Source organism: Lycorma delicatula, chromosome 4, assembly GCF_047948215.1.
Source record: "Lycorma delicatula isolate Av1 chromosome 4, ASM4794821v1, whole genome shotgun sequence".
Lineage (NCBI taxonomy): Eukaryota > Metazoa > Arthropoda > Insecta > Hemiptera > Fulgoridae > Lycorma > Lycorma delicatula.
Genome location: NC_134458.1, coordinates 12,275,452 through 12,299,869, shown reverse-complemented (window position 1 = coordinate 12,299,869; position 24,418 = coordinate 12,275,452). Strand labels below are relative to the sequence as shown.

Sequence of the window (24,418 nt, the reverse complement as noted above, 5' to 3'; positions counted from 1 at the left end):
AAAATTCAAATGGGGTATTTGTTAGTAGGTTGAAGGCTAACTTTTGCATGCATCAGGTACACTCAATTGAACAGATACGGTTATTCAGAAATGTTGTTATATCTTTGCAACTGATCTTTCGATTTTTAAAATTCAAATGGGATATTTGCTAGTATAATACAAAAACACAATGGAACCAAGCCAGAACAAAAATTAAACTGATATACTCAGGAAAGAGTCTTTGTAGAGTTTGATGACAGTACTATTAAAGGTAATGCTGTCAGCATCGGATTGAGGACAGAGCCCACTATTGTCGCTTGAAGGGGACAGGGCAACATGGAATAGTATATGCTGCCACTAATATTGTGCTGGGCTGTGATGGTCCAAAAACTACTAGAGACTTCCCTAGATAGAGCTATTGTAGATCTGAACACTCATATCTTTGCCAAGGGCCAGGCCTACATAGCAATGAGTTGCATGAGACAACTGGAGAGTTTATCATTAGTTGTTTGGATCCCAGAAAATTGCTGTATGATCTGCTTGATAAAAGGTCTCTCAAGGAACTCAATCGCTAGAAAAATCTGTAAGTTTAGATTGATAAATACCAATTAAATAAATAAACTGAAATGTTTACAGTTTCTTCATTTGGCTTGGTATGATAAATAAATTATATCCATAAGTTCTCAAATCGTGAATTTTCCTCAATGATCACTAAAAAGTATTAAATAATAAAAATTAAAAAACATGACTGCCAAAACAGAAAAAAATATATATAGATATTTAAACTGAACTATAAAAAAAAAAAATGGGTGACCATTACATTTTCAGACAGTTTTCAATTAGGTCCCATTAATGTTACTTTCTTAGTGTACAAATGGGGTAATGGGAGCAAAAAAAGGTTGAATAACTTTATGAACATGTTCAGTAACAGTTGAATGAACATGACATCAAGTAATCACTAAAAATATAAGATTTAAATAGTTTTTTATGTGAGTTTGCTAGCCATTTATAAGTATATGACTTTTAGACTTAATAATCTGTTTTTCCTTAAAAAAGAGATCCCTGATTTTCTGCTTTGTAAATGGATATTATTTTAGACTACTATAGAAAAGCAATGGTGAGATAAAAATAAATGAGAGGTTATTGATAAAGGAAAAAAGGTAAAATTCACTTTATCCTATAAAATAGGTAAATTGCTTCATTACTGGATAAAGAACATGTTCTAACAGAGTTCTACCTTGAAGGACTGACACATTGAGTGTGGCAAGGGAAAACAAATGTATTCACTAAGCCTAAGCGCAGTATGTCCATAATAAAAATGTATGACTTATTAATGAATTAGCATTAACTGTCATGTTGAACTACTTTTTTCAGAGTTTACCAACACATCACACCATAATTTATGTATTAGCTTTTTATGTTTTTTGAACCAAAATATTTATTAAAAAGTAATAAATTGGACAAAATGAAAAAAAAATTATTATTACCAGACTTGTCTTCTGTCTATATCATAAACAGTGTGATCAGTTTCTGTTTAATAATTATTTTTTTAGGGCATCATATGATCAGCACACTCGAAATAAAAATTTATATTATATTATTTTAACATTTTTTTATATAAATGAAACAAAAATAAAGTTTGAATAATCACAAGAAATATGGAAACCAAGAGATCAAAATAAGCACTTTAAAAAAACAAGTTAAAATTGCTGGAGTAAGATACTCATGGGACTGCTCTAATAATAGCACTGAAAAAAGTTTTCTGAATGAAAGCATGACATAAATAACCCCAGCCAGCTGCTTGGGCTCAAATAACAGCAATATAAAATATTATAGATATTGATGCATCATTGTGTCATCAACTCCTTGGCAGAATTCAATATGAATGACGTGTTGAGACATTAGTGCTTAACATGTTAATACCTCAAATATTTTTTTCTGATGCAGGATCAGAAGCACATCAATAAATATGCACAAATAAAAAATTAAATGTATATGTAATGTTCTGTATAGAACAATAATCAGAAATCTTACATTTCATAAGATTCATTTAACAACATTTACTTTATAAATAGTAACAAATTATAACGAATCCAAAGCAATATTGAACACAAATTTTAAAAATATTTCACAATAAACATTGAAGAAAGTACACTTCAATTAACTTGCTAGCAATATTTCTTTTAAGAAACACACTTCAATTAACTCACTAGCATTCTTTCTTTTAAGAAACATTTCCATTCTGAAATAATCTCCACAATCTATGACATCCAGTTCATATGTTTACTGTCATTTATATGCTTAGTCACCATTAGTTACTCTTCTTCTTGTGCTTTAATTTCCTAAAACAAAAATAAATAAATAATTATATTTACAATAACAACATCGTTTACTTGAAATCATAACCATTATGTTTAACACTTGTAAGTTATAAATAACCACAATACACTGTTATCATATGCCCCATCATATCCTAACAACTTATATGTGATACACTGTGCTTACAAAGTACACAAGTGAAACAAAAGAAATGACATATAATTAGATTCACAGGCAACTAGATGTTTTTAACAGTCACATCATACACATTGTCAACTAACAGAGAAAATAAGTCAGTATACCAGAGAAAAAACTCTACTAATAGCCTCTTAGTTTTATTAAAACTTATTAAGAGCTCTTTACAGTTCCCAGACCCTTGAAATAGGAATTCTTAATAAAATAACATGCTCCAGGCAATGGAGGCACACACATACACATAAAAATACATTATATTATAATCAAACTGATTATATTTTCTGTCCATTTATCATTTCCTTATTTATCATGTTCTTGTTTATACAGAGTGTAACCATTCTAAATTTTGTGGGTTAAGAACAATTTATATTTAGTGATTAATCTTATTTTCTAGATAATAAAAAAAAATTCCTGTTGTCCAGCTTTAATGAATTAAACATAAAAAAGGTAATTGTAATTCTTTCATAAGTTGTTGAAAATTTTGTTTGTTGACGTCTGATATGGTTTGGATAGCCAGACGGTGATGTCATCGTGGGCTCGTATACATTCTCACGAGAAAGTTGTGTACGTGCATAGATACGAGCGGGCCGAGTATGTACGGACGGAGGAGACGGGCGTCTGGTGGGGGAAGCCAGACTGACATTTTTTTCGTTTCGGGGTTGTGCGAATTTAACAGTTTCATGAAGAAAGGACATGTTTAAGTCAGATTGCAGGGAAGTGGTGAAATATTCTTTATTCGACATCACAGGACAGTGAGACTGCGTAAACAAAAATATTTGTTACAAGGTCATCGTATTTTTATATGTATAAAAGAAAGGAGTGCAAAAAGGTAGGAGATATATTTTTACAAGACATTGACAGACAAACTGTAGAAGGTGGCCCAACGTCAAAATCATGTTAAGTGTGGAACAAATAATTTTTTGAGAGCTCTCCCTGTTGAAGAATAGTCGTTAGAACTGTATATTCTTTTATAACTATTAATGATGATTTTTTTGTTATTCATTATAATAATAAGATGATGATATTTTTTAGTATGATTTATAATATGTATTAGATTTGACTGGCCAGTATCCTTATATATATAAAAAAAAATAAGATAGATTTGATTTACTGTCAAGGTTTTACGACATACGAGTAGTGTGGAAATGAGTGTTCTATAGAAGTAGTATGTGATTCCATATAATATTGATATGTTTAATTATATGCTTAATATGTTTAATTAATGTTAAAAAAAAAATAAAATAAAATAAAAATTGATAATATACTTGTGTGTCAGACTACATAACCAAAGTACATTATTTCGTCATTCCTGCTTTAATTTGAATTATTTAGTTATTAAGCTTTTATTTTATATTGTATAATTGATTCACTTGAGCTTTTTTTCTTTTCTCAAATTGGTAGTAAGCCTGCAAGAGAGAATTCACGTTCCTTAGTTACAAATTACTGAGATTGATATTATTTATCAGAGTTAAAGTTTGTTAATTTAATCAGACATTCATCATTGTCGATGTTATTTACAGAACAATACATTTTCACTCACAACTGAAATGTAATCTTAAAGGAAGATTTATTTTTAAACAAAAGTGATTTCTAGTGAAAAAACTGTATAAAACATTGGTGTTTGTGAATTCAATACATAACTGATACATTCAATTACAATATAGAACCAAATAAGTTTATTAAATTGAATTACTAAATTTAAATTCTTTAATAAGTTTACTTTCATCAGAATGATAAAAGTAGTAACACAAATTTTACAGAAGAGCCTCAGTAATAAACATCCACCAAAGATTACATTAAGAAATAAAGTAATCCAACATGTTACAACTGTAAGAAGTTATTGGAAATAAAAAAGACTAGACCAGCTTCAAGAGACAATGTTTCATTTTTTATTTGCAAAACAATTTTGTCAGGCAAAAAATGCTACTCATATAATTTATAAATTATTAGTTAAAATTACTTGCAAAAGAATGTTTTTAAGAATGACTAATTTGTTTTTATCTTTATATTTTAATTTTCAATTTTATTTGATAATATGTTGAATGTAAATTTTACATTTTTAACTTGCTATGTTAATGTGAACCACTGACTAACTAATAAACATGGAAATACTTTTATACACAGCATTTTGTTAATACAATACTAACAGTAAAGAAGCACATATTCATATGAATCAGCAAAAAATGAACTATTCTGTTGTAACATAGTTCACAATATATGCTAGTTGTAAACCTATAGTCTGGTCTGATAGTTAATTCATCACATTCATTTATTTACAAAATGTAGCTTTATGATAAATATGATACAAATCACAGATTATCATTAACTAGAATTGTAAAATATTATTTTCAGTCCTCCACAGACTGATAAATTAGGTACCTCTAAATACAATACTTTTTTTAGCCCCCAATGAGTTACACTATTTGGACATTTCACCACATCTTTATTAAACCTTTTTAAAATTTAATTTTAACTGTTATCAGAATTTGAAATTCTGGACTAGGACAATGAAACAGCAAATGTAAAGAACATAAAGATTCAAAAAATTAACAGACAATATATCCACAATGAGGATATAACTTTTGTTTTTATTCATAATGATGTTTGATAAAAAATTTTTCCACCTATCAATAACATTTTAGTCAACAAACCAAACAAAATTTCTTCAGTACAGAATTAAAAAACTCACATAATAAGGCTTTCAGTAAATCTTCTTTTTCTATTCTTTTCTTTCTTTCTTTTTCCTGTTTAGCCTCCAGTAATTACCTTGAAAGATAATACTTCAGAGGATGATATGTATGAGTGTAAATGAAATGTAGTCTTGTACAGTCTCAGTTCGACCAATCCTGAGATGTGGGTTAATTGAAACCCAACCACCAAAGAACACCGGTATCCATGATCTAGTATTCAAATCCATGTAAAAATAACTGACTTTACTAGGACTTGAACACTGGAAATCTCGACTTCCAAATCAGCTGATTTGGGAAGACGCGTTCACCACTAGACCAACCTGGTGGGTTTTCAGTCAATCTTCTGGGCAACTTTATTTAGTGACAGTGCTAATATCAGAAGTTGCTAGTAATTTTGAATTAAGCAGACACACATATTTAGATGAAATGCAAAAGTAAATAGGCGTGATGAGGTGGAAAAGTATGTTGGATTTGAATCGTCTATTTTCTTTACCTCACCATCACGAAAAGTAACTGACAAAAACACACTTGAAATTTACAGAAACAAAATAATGACAAACACTATCATAACATACTTCAAGTAAATGCTGGTTTTAGAAGAATGATTCACAGATTCAACACATCTACATCACCTGAAGATGCATATAACAATGAACAAAATTAGTTATTTAGCACACACAAACTGATATAACAGCACACTCAGTGACATGCCCTTACAAAACAACAAATACATAAAAAAATATACATAAAAAGATTTAAAGAAAATAGCTCACAAACATAACAAAATATAGTACTACATGGTCTTCAGTACAAAAACACCATTATACACGAACACATTACTCCTGATGTAAATAAACTAAACTGTTTAGACTGCAAAATGACAAAGCATTTAACATTGGTCAAATGGGACACATTTTCAAACAAAGGTACAATGAACACATAAAATCCCTTCATAGCAACATACAAGCAACCATCTAAGAGATGTAAATCACAACACTAACAATCTTGATATTCTACATATATAGACAAGAAAGGATCGCATATTAACCCTTTGCTCTCCAAAACAATTTTTCTAAAGTGTCCGCACAGCTCTTAAGGCCTGGAATGCATCCACTCGTCATTCCTATGACAGCTCCAATTAAAAATGGTGTAATTTGTCCTGTCAGCTCTCCAGCATTGCAGGCCAGTTATTTTCCCCAAACACTCTCAAGGCCTGCATTGCAGGCCACGTACCTACACATTTTATTTCTTTTGTATTAAATAATTTGTGTTCATAACACGACGCAATATATTGAGCCTGTTTAGAACTAACACAGCTATAAATCTTATGTGCTACATTGTAAACAGAATTTTATTTATATTACAAATGTCACGTAGTGTGTCATTATTTTCATCTTCAAGACAAGGTTAGGATAACCATAATTTAATAAATTACATGTTTAGTGACATTAATTATGTTTTTTTCCCTATACTACATAACATTCTCTTTCATTAGATAATAAACAGTATGTTGAACCAAAGAAACTACTTTTGTACAAATCAATAGAACTCAAAGCAACAGCACTCACATTATTTGCTATCTTAAATGATTTTATAAACGAGGCAAACAGAATGGAAAAATTTCATTGAGATATGCACCGATGGTGCTTGTCCAATGTCTGGAAGATTCCAAAGTATAGAAACACTTGTTAAACAAAAATCTCCACAGTGTGTCTGGATACATTGCATGATCCATAGATAAGTTCTGGCTACCAAAGAAACGAGTCCTGGTCTGAATATTGTGCTAACAACAGTTGTAACCATAGTAAATTATATAAAAATGAGACCCCTAAACTCAAAAATCTTTTTTGCACTTTGTAAAGACATATATATATGATGAACATTTTAGATCTTATAAAAACAAGTTAGGTTTCTCCAGTCTTGCAGACTATTTAATAGTCAATAAACATTCAATCACCGATTTGGATAAAATTGAAATATAACAGAAATTATAAAAGGATGTGATAATAATAATAATAAGAAATTAAATATTTTAGAAAAACATTACATTTACAAGTATAGACAGAAGTTTAATTTGATTAATGTAAAGACAGAATTTGATAATGACTTTCTTATCAAAACTGCCTTAGATAACAGCACATTTATATAATTTAAATAAAAATTCAATATAGTTTAGTACAGTATATATGTGTGGCTAGCCAGATTTAATAACATTTTTTAATTTTTTTTAACTTTTATAACTACATATTTTTATATGTTTACAATTTTAAGTTTTAAATTTTAATATGTGATTTTTAAAAAGAATATAATTTATTAACCAATGATGTAATATAAAATATAAAAATAATATAAAATAAACAGATGTTTATTTTATTTTAAATAAAAAGTATAAATTATTTTGTTTAGTAATTTTATTTTATATACTTATTTTAAATATTTTATAATAGATTTTACATATTATATTACCTATGATAATGGTATTAAAGAAAATCTGAGTATAGTAAAGTGGCTACACATAGAAATTTATTGAGAATTGACATTTTATTATTAAAATACAATTCTATTATTTTTAATTATTTTATTTTAGATTTTAATTTCTTTCTAAACGGTACTAAATCATTTTTTCAAAATAATTTTATTGTTACATTATATTTTACTTTTTTTGTATTAATGAAAAAATAGCAATATCTTTTATCAACAGTAACAATTTACTTAGGTACCTAAATTATGAAAAAATAAATAATATGTAAAAGGGTTTTCCATGTAACTGCGGATAGCAATCAGTGTCAGGGGTCATTTCTTGTGACTGCAGACATTAAATAGCACATAGCCATGTTATCATTAAAATTAAATCAGTCACCAGAGAGGTGGAAGAAAAGTGGCACAACATGCAATATATTAAACAGATTAATGATCATATCAACTACTGCTGTTGGTAACAACATTAAGTAGTGGTGGTATGAGATAATAGTAACTAGTTAAGCTTTAAATAAGCTCAAACTAGAACTAAAACAACTAGTATTTATTTATTTAATTTTTTTCTTAACTTGACTTTTTTAATTGCATATGCAATACTGTGCTTTACGACATGGGCTGTTAGAATCATAGCATTTGCAAACTTTCATCAAAAGTAAGGGATGAATTATTGTTTCAGTTGATCTGTTAGTTTAAGTTCATTACTGCTTTAGGCACACTACAATACTACATTAGCATTTATAAATACCAATAGCCTATTTTGATATCTAACAGATACCGCTTGATGCAACAATTAAGTTAAAGAATTCATCATCATTCTTATAATAAAAAAATCAAATATGAACATGATTTCCAGAACTGACAGTTCTAATTAATCAAATCACCCTAATTCTGAATTAATTTATCATAAATTATATGTTACTTGAAATCATCAGTTACTTAAACCCTACAAATTATACTAAGATCATTCATTTATCAAGAAATGAAAATTCATAATTTTTTTTTTTTTTTACATAATTTAAAATAAAAATAAATCCTGTTAATCTAAGGAAATCCTTTCCCATAATTAAGTAAATTATAATTACACTTACACTTTCAATAAGACCAATTAACGAGTCTATCACCTGCTGTCCAGTCATTACATCAGTTAAATCATATGGTATACCGAACCCAGTAAAAGTATCAGTCGGCTGTACACCAATAGCTGATGAAACATAACGGAATTCAGGCAGATCAATTTCTCTCTCTAAAACAGCAATTTCAGACAGTTCTTCCCAAGTAAACAAATATGATTTAGAATACTTTTTATCAAATACCCCAAAATCAACTAAAATAATTTTTCCTGTGGACAATCGTACAATGTCAAATGTATCTGGAACAAAAAAAAATTTTTTAATTATAAAGTGGTAATGGCAAAATAGTATAATTAATCATTATTATTACAAAAAATGAAATATTAGGAACAAAAGTTGATGGTGGAAAACTTTCCTGGCTGTTGTTTACCTTTATTATGAGTTAAAGGAGTCCTAACTCATCTCTTAGTTTTTCATAAATATTTCATAACATAAATTCTATAAGAGTTACCAAATTTCATGATTATAAATTCATCCAAACCAGATATTAAACAAATAAAAACCAACATATAAACATCTGTGCACAAAAAATAAGTAAAGAATTGTGCCCTAATGTTTTTTTGCGCATTTTAAAAACATAAAAAAACAGTAAAAAATTTTGATCCATTACAATATCCTTAGTAAATTAAAGTAAGTTATGTTAAAAAATTTAGTGACCCTTTGAGAGATATGGTAGAATGCACACTATGTAGCACATGGCCAATACCAAGGTACCAGTTAATTTTATACAAAAGCCCAGGTTTATAAATTGTATTACGAAAACATAAACATAAAATCACAGCTATTTCAGTCAAAGTGTAAAATTTAATAATTTCAGTCTTGTTTTGCCATCAATTTTTCCAATTTCTAAGACAAATAAAATAGATCAATTTAATTTAATCTTTTTTTTCTAACTTATATCCTTTTTATAAATATAACACCTTTATTCAGTATGGCTAGTATTTGATATTGCCATGGTATACTGGTATAATCAGTATTGAAAACAATGATAATTATAAAATGATTTCAAAATCTATCTCAATGATCTTGAAAATGTTACGCTCAAAACAAAATCATTTACTATTACTTATTGAAACTGTACTGGTGATATTATTTTATTTTAAAACACTGCAAATGTCATAATTATAAAAATTCATGGTCTGATATATGTTACAAGCAATAAAAGCAGTTATGTTGTTCACATGAAGTTTATGTTGAAGATAGATCATGACCTGTGAATATATGAAAGACGTCCAGAAGAAATCTGTACCTATTTTATAATCAAAAAATAACTGAACAATTTTTGAACAAAATGTTTTATTTAACATAAAGTAATCTTGAGCTACTTCTTTACATAGCCACCATGTATATTTCACCACATATAATAGCGTCCAAGGAGTAGCATTTCTGTCATATTCCTTCACTGCCAGTTACTGCAATAAGTAGTCACAGTTTTTCACAACCCTTTATCAATATCAATACTTTCCTTCCTAAATTTATTTCAGTTTGGTAAACAGATGATAGTCACTAGGTACCAGGTTGGGGCTGTAGAAGTGGATCATAAATTTCCCACTTAAATTTTTTGACCAAGTATGTTTCACAACATGTATCAGCATTTACTGTGGCTCCACAAGGGCTAAAAGTCAACAAGGAGTGGAACTGTTCAGCCCCAAAGGACAGTAGTTATAACCTTTCAAGTAGATTGCTTGGTTAAAGTTTTTTGATTTGGATGATGAAAAAGGTGATGCCATTCCATAAACTGATATTACCATCTGATATAGCATATGAATCCCAGGTTTCACTACCTGTCATGATATGTGTTAGGAATTCATCCCCATCTTATGGATAACAATTCAAAAATGAAAATGCAGCATCCATACGGTTTTTTTATGTCCATTACTAAGCCTGAAAGGTACCCATCTCATGAATTTTTTTCTGTATTTGATATGAATATTGATAATTTCATGGATAATAATGCACGTAACAAAAAATAGTTTATTAATTTCATGAAGTGTGACACACTGATCCTGTTCGATGAATTCATCAACACAAAACAGCAAATTATCTGTAATGGCAGATGGGCAACCACTTCCCTAATCATAAACATTCTCTCTCCCAGCATGAAAATTTCAACACCATTGCAATACTAATGATTTACCCATCATATCTTTGTAAACTTCCTTCATTGGATGATGAATGTCTCTTGTACAGAAAAATTAAATCATAGATCTTACTTTGCATACATTTTCTACCTTCTGATTCATTTTAAACATGCACAGAACAAACACAGTGTAAAGAATACAACGAGAATTCACATAAACTAAGTAGATATGTGACGGATACTGGCTAAATAGAAACAGACATGTGTGGGCAACCTGCGTGGTAAATATAGGCAGTTATTAGTTTTTATATGACCCTCATAATTTTTTAACATGAACCTCTTAAAATTTTTTTTTCTTATTTCAGACTTTCCACAGAGCTCACCAACAATGAATTTCAGGTTTGTTGTAGGATCCTCTGTTCATTAAGTCAGAATAAACAAGTGACTTATTTACCTGACAAGAATTGAGTTAAAATGAATCAACAGTTAACAACTATCACCTACCTATGGATAATATTAACAGACTAACATTTTTAATTCCAGACCTTAATTTATAAGTTTTACTTAATTAAAGATGAATAAATATATACTCACAGTTTTGTAATGGATAAGTATTTTTTAAGATTTGATTGAAAAATTCTGTGACATCCCTTATTATGTCCATCTTAGCTTCAGGAATGTAACTATGAAAATCAGAGCAATCTCGCTGTGAAATTCCTGAAAAACAATTACAATAAACTTTACTGAAAAAAAAATTTATTTCCTAAATTAAAAAATGCATAAATTCAATTACAGGTGATTCATAATAACTAGATATAAATATTAAAATGTAAAAGCCTTTCCTAACCAGACAACATTTGAGGCAGTAACCTGCGATAACAGAAAAAATTTCTCCTTCCAAGGAAAATTAACATTGAAAATGCTACATAAAATGTAACATTTGTATATTATTTGTATTTTTTGGTCCGCTGACCAAAATGGAAAAAATTTGACTGTTTTTTTAACCAGAAATGAGCAACAGTTAAATTCTTTTTTCTTAATTTTTCAAATCGTAAAAACCTTTATTTGCACTGATAATGAATTTTACAAACATTAATAAAATTTCACACAACAGCATTAAATAAGTAGATTAGTTTATTTACTAAAGTGAATTTATTTATTAGTTTATTTATAAATGTTAAAGTAGATTAGTTTATTTTTTTACAAAAAAAAAAAACTTTCAAAACAGTACCAGCTTTATAACTGTTAAACGTCACATGCTTGGTTCTGTATCTTTGAATAGAGTTACATTGTAGGCATTAAATATACTGTTAGTAACATCAGTAGAATACTTCTCATTAATATTATTGGTGATTTCAGAACTAACACGATTAGATCATTCTTTTTCACTCTGTTTACAACTCATACACACTACTATCTGCATGCATTGAAGATGCAGTTTTAAATAAAATATTTTAAGAACACATTATACTATTCTAAGACTGCAGAAATATATTTATGTTAAAATATTTTTTTAACATCAAAAGGTGCCAATAATAATATTGTTCTGGCTAAATAAAAGAACTAATAATTAACCATTTCCACAAATGCCTAATTTTAAAAAAGTTAGCTCATTGAAGAAAACTTCAATGATGATTTAAAATCTTACAAAGAGCAACTTGATGAAAATGTGAAAAAGAGGATCAAAAAGTATAATACTGATTTGGTTATTAATCTGGAAAGAATGATTTGTATTCTTTAGCAAAAGGATGTTAACATCAACAAACCATTAAAAAAGATTGAAAGAATATTCCCAGTCTAAAAAAATGATAATCAGAGATATACGCCATCATAACAAATTAAAAAATAACCTTCCTTAGAAAAAATGATAAAATAATTTTCCTGTACATGACTGTACCAATACAAATGTGACAAACAGAAACTTCAAGAAATGCCAAGCCTGTTTTTATAATCTAACATCAAAAATTTATAAATACTCTCTATATATAATTAACATCAAATGGAAGTGCCAAACCTAAATTTGTTTAATCTAAATTATTTTTTCTTAATCACAATCAACAATAATAGTTATTATTTATAATTTTATTTCCATTCCATGCATTAAGAATGTGTAAAACAAGCCAAACCATTAAATCTTATTAATAAAACAGTTTCTTAACTTATCAAATAAAAAATATCACGACAAATTTAATTTATTTTATATTTTGTAATCAATAATGTAGTAGAATGCCAAATACAGCAGGATAATCTTCTAAGCTGAATAAAAAAATTACAGAAGGTTTTAAAAATAATAAGTTATTATAACTAACTTCATATGTTTCCCTACTAAGTTGAGGCAATCTATGTAATATACTGTTTCATAACAGAAAAGGGTTCTTTATTTTACTACTTTACATTATTTATCCTTTCTTATAGTTGTGATGCATGCAAAGCATTGAAAAACAGAGCCATAAGCCAAAGTTTCTCTTGGTGAAAATAATGTTTATTATATATCCAGTCTCTGTGATGAACAAACGGATGACATGACATCACTCGCACAAGTAAATAACACCTGCGACTCAGTGGGCTTGGCTGAAGCGCAAGAGGACTTTCAGCACAGTGAAGAAGGTAATGGAAAATAACTTAATGCCTCACTTTATTAACAAATCAGCACAGGATTTAGGTTACTCTTGATAACAGTTATTAATTTTCAGTAGCGACTATAATTTGTTAGGTCACTTCAACCTAATGTTGCAGGGTAACATTAACCCACCGGGTTGGTCTAGTGGTTAACGCGTCTTCCCAAATCAGCTGATTTGGAAGTCGAGAGTTACAGCGTTCAAGTCCTAGTAAAGCCAGTTATTTTTACACGGATTTGAATACTAGATCATGGATACCAGTGTTCTTTGGTGGTTGGGTTTCAATTAACCACACATCCCAGGAATGGTCGAACTGAGAATGTACAAGACTATACACTTCATTTACACTCATACATATCATCCTCATTCATCCTCTGAAGAATTATCTAAACGGTAGTTACCGGAGGCTAAACAGGAAAAAGAAAGAAAGAACCTAATGTTGCAGAAATTACAACTTACAATCACGATACAAAATCTAAGAAAAAAATGACTCATCTGTATCCCCCCACTCTAATTTCATCACTATTCTTCCACTAACTATCTATCGGCAAAATGGAATATTCTAGTGTATAGTACAAATTCAAAGACTGCCATGTATATATTTTTCAAAGTTATCAAAACAATATATCAAGTTCAACTTACCAATCAAAAATCTGTCATAGACAAAACACCGAAATTCAGTACTTGGATGTATATCTTCCCATTTTTTAATTACAAGGTAGCACAAGTCCTTTTCCTGTAAATCAATAGTTTTTTGTCAAACCCAAGTTGTTGAATAAAATTCTGTATATTACAGACAACAGTATCCAAAACTCTATGGATTTTTATATTAATGACATATTCTTTGTTCAATTACTAACAATGATCACTATATAAATAAAGATTCTTTTAATTATAATTTTTTTTGGCACTAAATAAAAGTACAATATTACAAACAGCATGTATGTATCCTTCCAATAGGTGCTATATGATAAACATGATAATCTTATCAGTAGATTAACTTATAGTGTAGAACCACAGACCAAAATGTAAAGAAGAAATGAGCCTCTTGATTATGGAAACAAAATCATTGGAATTGGATCCATTCAGGTTTTAGAAAAGAATACATAAATTTTCTAAAGCTCAATTCTATGAATCCAGAAGTGTTCAAAGTCTGCAAATCGAAAAAAACTCTAATATATATTCTCTACAGTTTTAAATGTGAAAGTAAAAATTTACACATAGATGCTGAATGTTGTACGATTACCACTGACAAAAACAAAAAAAATTGGGTCATGAGCAAAACAGTAGACTAGATTTCTGACAATTTAGTGATTTAATACAATATAGAACCCATTACAACTGCAGATTGCATCTTCCCTCATTTTTTTAATAGCTTCTGTCGGTTCTAATGTCTATAAAAATTCCCATCCTTCTTCCTCAACCTTCCCTTTTTGTCTACTTTTTAATTTATGATCCTTGTTCTGAAGACAATTTCTGTGAAGGACATACCCCCAATCAAAATTTTTTTCTTCTTTTTTATCATTTTCATCATATTCTGTTCCTCTCCTATTGTTCTCAATAACCTCAAATTTCTTGTACTGTCCATCCATTTCACTTTCTCCATTCTTCTCCAAAAATACATTTCAAAACAATCCAAGTACTTTTCTTCTTTCTTTCTGGCTGTCAAGAATTAAGATCCATATAACATGGTCCACAAATTATTTGGCAAGTCACTAACTTTATTCAAGTGAGATCCTTCTTGCTCTCAAAAATTGAAAAATACAAAATGATTTAAGCCATAATTAGCTAAATTAAAGTAATCCCTATAATACACATGCATCAATTTCTTTTTAATACACAAAATATTTGTAATTTATTTTTCAATTTTTATAATTAATAAAAAATTACATTCTTACTTTTAATGATTCAAAATCTCGTAAAAGTCTTGATGAAGTATTAAGAAGTAAATACATATCTTCGATAGAAGAACATTTCAGACTTTTGTTTGGAATAATCCAACTTGCATCCTGTAAAATTATTTAAATTTATATATTTATAAGTTAAATATATAAATAATAAAAAACATAAAAATCCATCCAAAATCCGAAACTATCTTAATAGAAGAAGAAATTTCTCATTTACAATCTAAAAATGTTATAAAAAGGGTAATCAGTCATCATGAACTATTTACAGCCTCACGCATAATAAATATTCTATTAAGAAATAACTGAAGGAGATATGCCAGTGTAGAAAGAACACAACAGTGTAGAAAGTTAACAAACACATAAATAAAATGTCAGTAAGCATATGAAATATTTTTACATTACTTTTTTCTTGAACTAAAATGAAGCAACTAAAATATTTCAATGATCATCTAACAAATGAGTCAAAGAAACCAATCAATAGATCTACGGTTTCAAGTCGGGAGTACTGGGATTATCCACTAAAACTATAAACCATTCTGTTGCATCCACACAGGAAGGGTTTATTAAAATGGTTTTACTGAAGAATTTCAACAAAGAAAATAGTTGTCCGTAGAATGATCATAGTTATAATAAAAATGGAAGAGGTCATTTTAAAACTGTTATACATATTTTAGTGTATATTTAAATGCAGGAGTTAACCAACAGTGTAAACTTTAGCTAATTAGTAAAAAACATCATAAATGTTGAATAAAATCAGCTAAATCTCATACAATACGTTTACCGCCTTGTTTCCAGAGATCTGCACACTAATTGTAATCCAGTTTGTCCTTAGTGAATGCTACTGGCCTTAAACTTAAGAAATTCCAATCTGAACTGCTGTTTAGCTGTGATAACATTGTAGTGAAATTCTTAAATTTAAAAAATCCTCAAAATATATTTTTAACTATTGTCAATTTAAAATTACAACTCAAAATAAAATGACTACTGTCTACATTATTCTTATCACAATATATAAATATGCTAATGCACATAAAATAAAAATACCTTAATAATATAATAATAGTACATTAATATACAAATACATTCACTTAAACGTATAATACAGGTTGACTTACAAGAAACATGTTTTTTGAACAGTCAGTGCATTTTTGTTACAGGTGGTGGGGAGATTGAAGTTAGATAATTCACTCGAGTGTGGCCTACCATTTTAGTCACACTGGAGCAATGGACGACACAGCATCATGTTTTCACATACGATACTTTTATTCAAAATAATGAGCCTACTGTCACAATACAGATCCTTCGTTGCCACTTCAACATCAGTCGGAATGGCACAGTTCCCAGCTGAAACATGTTGTTAAGATGGGTTGAGGCGTTCAGAACAGGAAAAATAACAAAGAAAAAGCCACCAGGCCCTGCAAGAACCGTAAGGATGTCCAAAAACATCACCAGAGTGAGAGCGGCATTAATCAGGAGTCTGAGTCGATCTGCACACAGACATGCATGAGAACCAAACATGAGTCGTCATTGTGAGAGGAAGATTTTAGGAGTTAATTTGAAATTCTATCTGTATAAAATACAGGTGGTCCAGCAACTCAAAATGGGGGGCTACGAACAAAGAAAAGACTTTGCAGTGCGTATTCAAGTGTTGTGTAATAATAACTCTAATGCAATACTGTTAATGAGCAACGAAGTTCATTTTCACCTAAACAGCTCAGTAAACAAGCAAAACTTTCAATACTGGGCCCCTCAAAATCCCTGTAACATTCATGAAAAACCACTCCACTCTCTGAAAGTTACTCTTCGGTATGCAGTTGCCTGTTTTGGAGTAATCAGGCCATATTTTTTTTCAAGGAAAATGGTGTCACAGTGACAGTGAACTCACAACGCTATGTTCTCATGTTGAATACATTTTTCAGACCAGAACTTCAGAGGCGAGGATTAAATATGAGAAATGTTTATTTCTAACAGGATGGTGCCACAGCGCACACTGCTCGCACATCGATGGCAGTTGTGAGAAACATGTTTCCAGGCCAGCTGATTTCGTGTTTTGGTGACATACTGTGGCCACCTAGGTCACCAGATTTGTCCTCCTGTGACTATTTCCTGTGAGGATATTTGAAAGAACATGTTTATGCTCACAAACTCTGTAATTTAATAGACTTGAAAGATACAATTATATAAGAGATGAATTTGACTGAACAAGACATGTTAACCCGAGTTAAGGATGATTTTTTAAAGAGGCTGGAAACCTGCATTCAAATGGATGACCACCACATGAGTGACATAATTTTCAAAAAATGACTATTTTTAATCATATAGTATGTTTTGACCTTTATTTGTATAACAATAAAATTTGTAAATTAACTTTGTACTGTTCATTTAAAAACCGTCTGTTTTCCATAAGTCACCCTTTGCATTTAATGCACATTTACTAATGTACAGTGTATAAAACTGTATAATGTAAAAAATGTAAATAAATAATGGCTATTATGAAGAAATTGTTCTCAATCTTTAGAGGAATATGAATAGTTATGAGAAAAAACAGTAATCTACATTTCTGTCAATAATGAAAAACAATACAGCCACTGTTTCACAATTTAATTATATAAAATAAGTCTCAAATTAAACATACAAAAGTTCCACGCGAGCATATAAGCATAAGACATGCGCGCACACACACACTAATATGCATATATAAATACAAGGGTAAGTCAATTATTATCCACAATATAGTTATACATTTTATTGCAATACAAATAGGAAACTTATCATTTTTCAACATAGTCCCCTTGCATTTCAACGCACTTGATCCATCGTTGCACAAGCTTCCTGATGCCCTCATAAAAGAAGGTTTCTGGTTGAGCTGCGAGCCAGGAATGCACCGCTTCTTTCACAGTTTCGTCTGAGGTAAATCAAAGTCCCCTTAATGTCTCTTTGAGTGGGCTAAACAAGTGGCAATTAGATCAGGACTATACGGAGGATGAGCCAGTACTTCAAAGTTGAGTTTCTGGAGCGTTTCAGCAGTGTGGGCAGCAGTATGTGGACGGGCATTGTCGTGCAACAACACAACACCTTTTGACAGCAGTCCTCGATGTTTGCTTCGAATTGCAGGCTTCAGCTTGGCAATAAGCATCTCACTGTAACAAGCACTGTTTATTGTCGTGCCCCTTTCCTCGTAATGTTCCAGTACGAGCCCTTGTGGGTCCCAAAAAACTGTAAGCATCAATTTTCCTGTGCACGGTTGGGTCTTCAACTATTTTTGCAGGGCAAATTTGGATGTTTCCATTCTATACTCTGCCGTTAACTCTCCGGTTCGTAATGATGGATCCATGTTTCGTCACCAGTGATGATTCTGTGTAAGATGATGTCCCGTTCACTTTACCATAGCGATCCAAATGTTTTTGGCAGATGTCCAAGCGCGTTTGTTTATGCAACTGTGTGAGTTGTTTTGGGACCCATCTTGTACAGACTTTATGAAACCCAAGTCTGTTGTGGATGATTTCGTAGGCAGAACCATGACTAATTTGCAGATGATGTGCCACTTCATTGATAGTTACTCATCTGTCTAAGAAAACCATGTCACGTGCACGCTCAATGTTTTCCTCATTTGTGGCAGTAAACAGTCGTCCGGCTCCTTCGTCGTGCGTAACACTTGTGCGACCATTTTTGAATTTTTCAATCCATTCGTAGACACTCCGTTGTGGCCGTACTGTACCGAAAGTCTTTGATGAATTTCGGCCCCTGATACACCTTCTGACCATAAAAAATGAATCACTGAATGCTGCTCTTCTTTGGTGCAAACAGAAAGCGGAGCAGCCATGGTTAACAGCAAGGCAGCGATAATCGAACTAACCTAGCAGCATCAAACCTGCTCAGACATAACAATTAAACCACGCATGCGTTATCTATTCAACACGACAGTACTACCAACACACACAAGAATATAACTAAATTGTGGATAATAATTGACTTACCCTCATATATAACTTTCAACAGTTTTACAACCAAAACGGATCAAACATATCCAAGCAAAAAAAAATTTTATCATCAATATGCCAACTTATTACACATATAAGTGACAATTTTGTCGTGATTTAAACACAAGAATGTTTGCATCCTTGCAGCTAAAAAAAAGTGCAAAATCAACATGAGAGAAAGAAAAAATCATTTTCAGACATCAAGAAGAGAGAATTAATATAATTATGAAGTAAATTCATCAGCTTTATAATGCTATATTTTTAAGCAGCTTAATACTCTTAGAGAAGTGTACAAAAATTATAATTAGCTGCCCTTTAATCTTCAATGTAAAAGTATAGAAAAAAGTACTGATTAAATGATAACAAATATAACTTACTGTAGGGGCACTCCAGTTAGCTTTAATGAAAACATTCCCTCCCATATGTCTTATTGCATCTGCCAGTTTTTTACTAAACTCAGGAAAAGACGGCTGCTAAAATAAAATGTAAAAAATGATGCATTAAATATACACACAAAAACAAACAGAACATGAACTTACCATACTAAAATGGTACAATATCTAAACATTCACTCAAACTGCCAAAATAAGACTTTAAGAAACACAATACTCTTTCTCCATTTTTCTTATGAGAAAGGTTCCACCTCAAAACATGTGCTATATGCAAAATAACATGCAAGACTAGTCAATGACGTGTCAGTAGGCAGTGGATGAAGCATAGATACATGAGCTCATCCAATGTTAAAGAAAAAATTTTCAAAAGGATAATCTTTTTACTGTTTTGCTACATGATAAAGAAATGAGAAATACAAGTTCTACATCAAACCAGATTATACTTCTAGGTCTGTTAATAAAGATGTTTTCATTACCGTTTTAGAAATTTGGTCTAAGAAATGTATCTACTCCTGTTTACCCTAAGCTACTTCAAGTAAGACATTTTGTATAATACACTTCAACAGCAAAATATAACTCCAAAAGGCCAAATTAATTTTAAGTGAACTAAAAATTTTCCTAGTGACAAATCTTCAAAAGCAATTTTTTTTTTAAGAAAAATATTTATCTCCCAGTTTAAAATTAATCTTTTTCTACAACTAACATAAAAAAAGGAAAATAAAATTACAAAAAAAAAAAAAATTAATTCACAATAATACAATAACTAGGTCATACTGCTGCTTCGTGGTTATTGTTATTTACTTATACATTTATTTAGTATTCAGTTACTTATTTACATTTAAATATTTAAATGTATATACTTATTTTTTGCTAAGTATATACTTAGTAAAAACTAAACAAATTTACATACTTAACTTTTAATTAAACTGCACTTTGACAGAAAAGAGACTTTAAGAAAACGTACTGAGCAAAATACAATTAGTATTAAATTACATATCCCAGATAAAAGAATTAATGGAGATTTGGCAGGAACGGTGGGACCAAGCCACTAAAGGTCGGTGGACCCATTGCCTTATATGCGATATCGGGAGTTGGTGTAGAAGGACCCATGGCTTGTTGAGATACAGCTTAACAAAGTTCCTGGCGGGTCATGGTGTATCTGTATAAATATGGCCTGGACCACAAGGATCGTTGTCCTGACTGCGATGAAGAAAAGACTCCTGCTCACATGCATTTCTCTTGCCCACACTTTGATAAAGAACGCAGGGGGATATTAAATATGTTAGGCTTGGAAGACGTGTTCTGTCCAGAAGACAAATAAAGCGTAATGCAAAAAGGAGTTAAAGAATGAAAAGCGGTTGAGAACTATGTTAAGAAGGTGATGGATAAGCTACATATTTATGAAGAGTCCCACAAGGAAATGAGATGTCAGAGGGTGCTGGGGTGGATAGGCCTGTGGCTGAGCACTTAGGGGTCCCTGTGAGCATGTGGGGGTCACCTCTGCGCAATGAGGCAGTGGACACTCTGCATTTTGGTGCCCGATGGCGTGACACTCCCCTTTACCAGATGTAATGCTCTCCATGGGTGGTCCCAGGAAGGGGAGGATCGGTGAGATAGGGGTTTTAGTTGGTAGGGTGCAGGCACAGATAGGCACTTAACAACATCTAGCTGAAGTCACACGAATCCGACACTCCTCCACTTGTGGGAGGTACATAAATGGTATTTCTCCAACTCATCAGAAAAAAAATATGCATGTGTTGTTTAAATCAAATTTCTAAAAGCATTTAGTTTGTGAGGAAGGTTGCTTGAGGTATTGTGAATGAGCGCCTCTTGTACCTACAATTTTGAATAATTTTAAGTTGGTTTTTGTTGTTTGTTTTTTGTGTTGGTGAGGTCATAAAAACTTATTTACTTATATAGGTACAAAAAATTGATATTAAAACAGATACAAAATAAACTTTCACATTTATATTTAATAAAACAGCAAAAAATAATAAAATGCTAATGCAGTTTATTATATATCATTAGTGTATTTTTTTCACTTATGTTTTACATAAATCTAAAACATGTATAAAATCAATTAGTAAAAATAAATAAATAAACCACTTTACTTACAATTAGTTTTTTTAGTTATTGTACCATTAATTATAAAATGGGCTGTTTAGGCCAGTTTTTACTAGACTAAGTTATACAGTTATAAAACAGAAAATGTATTTAATTATGAATTATTAATGTAAATTAAATACAAAATAAACCAATGTCATTTGGAGTATAAATTACATCGAAGACCATTTTATGTGGAAATAAGTTTTTTTTTATAAAATAAGAATAACTTATTTACCAGCATAATTTAAGCAAAGTGGTATACTATAAATATGCCACACCTAACCAGATATACAAATCAGTTAACAATTCTTTATACAATCTCTAGCCTCTAACTGAAATACTTTTTAACAATGAAAAAAAAAAATGCACTATAGAATGAAATCACAAGCAAAATATTAACCTGGACTGTTGTGATGATATAATATTCCTATATAAATATAAAAATATCACGTATTTTCATAATGAACACCTACCACAACCTACAATTCACTGCAGAATATAAGCACAACTAATCACTCAAATTCCTAGACTTCATCACACTCCAAAGAAATCAATAGCGACACAAAATATAAAAACATCCATCTACCAATTTTCACATATGCTACAATGGCTAAAATATGCACCCATGTTAGTAGACACAACATACTGCAGAACTCTATATAATAAAACATCAAACATATGTTAATGGACATCCACACTTACAGGTATGATACAAAAAATAAAAATCATACCTGATAACAGAACGTGTACAATGCTAACACCAAAAAATTCATTTTTTGGTGTTAGCATTTGCCAACAAATTATTTTCAAAAAAGTTTCAGATAAGGTTATGATAAAACACAGCAAACTAAAAGTATATAGATACACCTGCAATAACAACTATAAACTTTGCGCAGAATGAGCCCAAAATTTACTTATGTATATATAAAGAGCATACAATCACTACACATAACAAAATCATCTTTGGAAGCTCAGAAACTGGACACATAAGACATTAACTGTAACATGCAAATTTTACACATAGCCACATTCAAAAATAGAACTCAATACAATTAAATATTATGAAATTTTTTAAACACGTTACATCTGACAAACACAACACACAATAAAGTTCAACTATACTAAGTGAACTCTACTAAAAAAGCATGTAAACTATTTTAAAACTGGTTCCATTAACATCATCCCCTGCAAAATCACTGAAGAAGGAATTGCACAACAGCTCAAAAAGACTTACAGAAATACATCCATGAATTTGACATTCAAACAGTTATGTTTTTAAGACATTGTACTTATAACAAAAATTAAAAATTACAGTGAATTAAGTCTGATATAACTATATATAACCAGGTGCTTATTTTCAAATAAAACGAATTTTGTATTATGTAGTTATATATCACAAAATTTTGTTATATACACAGTTAAAATGTTATAAACCTCTTTTAAACAAAAAAAAAGGGCTTTGCTACTCAGATTCTTAACAATATGCGTGATAAATATTACCTTCAAAATGCATCATGTTCTAATGAAAAAAATATAATAACAAAAAACATAAGTTTTGTTCTCTTGCCATACATTATTCAATAAAGAACTAGCTTACTTCTAACTGCTAAAAACATACTACAATTAATAACCTCAAAGGATAAATATTAAAACAACTATAAAATTTTTAATAAAAAAAAAGTACAATTATTACCTCAAGAATATTTTCTGTTCCTTCTGAGCAAGTATCAGGTGTATCTGCGACACCATCATTATCAGAATTGTTTTCAAAAGAACTAGATATCTGACAAGGCTGCACTCTAGATACGGCTTCAATAGGCAGCACTATGCCATCTTCATTTAAATATGACAACACTTCAGGAGGTACTTTCTCAACCACGGATTGAAATGTATGTTTCTTGAACAGGGGATACCACTTCTGGAATGAACAATTCGTTCTATCACAAACTTTCATTCTCCGTTGAATATAGACTTATCTGGAGGTAATCAGTTATATAAGATTATTTCGTTCCAGATAAAACCAGAAACTTATCAAAATCAATAACAGAATATACAAAAAATTATTAAGCAAAAAAGATAACACAAAAATTGTACAACTAAATTTCTTTAGTATGAATTCAAAAACAAAACACCAGACAAGAAGTACAGGGCAAACGACAGTGCCAATAATCTGACGAGACCTAAACTACGAAATTCTCAAAACTAAACATCTATATGTGTACTAGATCTACGAAGATTCGATATAAGCAATAATTATCGATCGCTTGCTAGTGCTATGATAGATATAAAAAAATTAAAAAAACAGTGGTAAAAACCGCTTACTTTCTCAATACATGGAGTCATACCTCCACATGATCTTATAGAAGTTAATGTACAGTTCCTTCGTCCATTTGTAAAAAAAAATGAAATTGTTTTCTTTTTCTTTCGCTACTTCAGTTTTTTTAAATGTACTTAACTATATAAAGCATATCTCTTCCACAGGACTTAAAAAAACTAAATAATATTTTATTTAGAGAAATCACAGTATATTCATAACTTTAAAAC

General features: G+C 30.2%; 1 protein-coding gene across 5 annotated transcripts; it reads right to left on the bottom strand.

Annotated features, from left to right (window-relative positions):
* Positions 1-1,957: 1,957 nt before the first annotated feature.
* Positions 1,958-24,337, bottom strand: LOC142323115 (translation initiation factor eIF2 assembly protein-like). Of its 5 annotated transcripts, XM_075362319.1 has the most exons (8): positions 24,197-24,337; positions 23,568-23,792; positions 19,754-19,849; positions 15,388-15,498; positions 14,132-14,225; positions 11,466-11,588; positions 8,750-9,030; positions 1,958-2,321 (listed from the first exon to the last, which is right to left on the bottom strand). In XM_075362319.1, exons 1-8 carry the CDS (start codon positions 24,215-24,217, stop codon positions 2,295-2,297), a joined length of 978 nt encoding a protein of 325 aa, XP_075218434.1. In that variant the 5' UTR covers positions 24,218-24,337; the 3' UTR covers positions 1,958-2,294. The 5 variants fall into 5 exon arrangements, with proteins under 5 accessions (XP_075218434.1, XP_075218432.1, XP_075218431.1 ...); XM_075362317.1 differs by lacking the exon at positions 24,197-24,337 and having other exon boundaries at positions 19,754-19,846; positions 23,568-24,186; XM_075362316.1 differs by lacking the exon at positions 24,197-24,337 and having other exon boundaries at positions 23,568-24,185.
* Between the last annotated feature and the right edge of the window lie 81 nt (positions 24,338-24,418).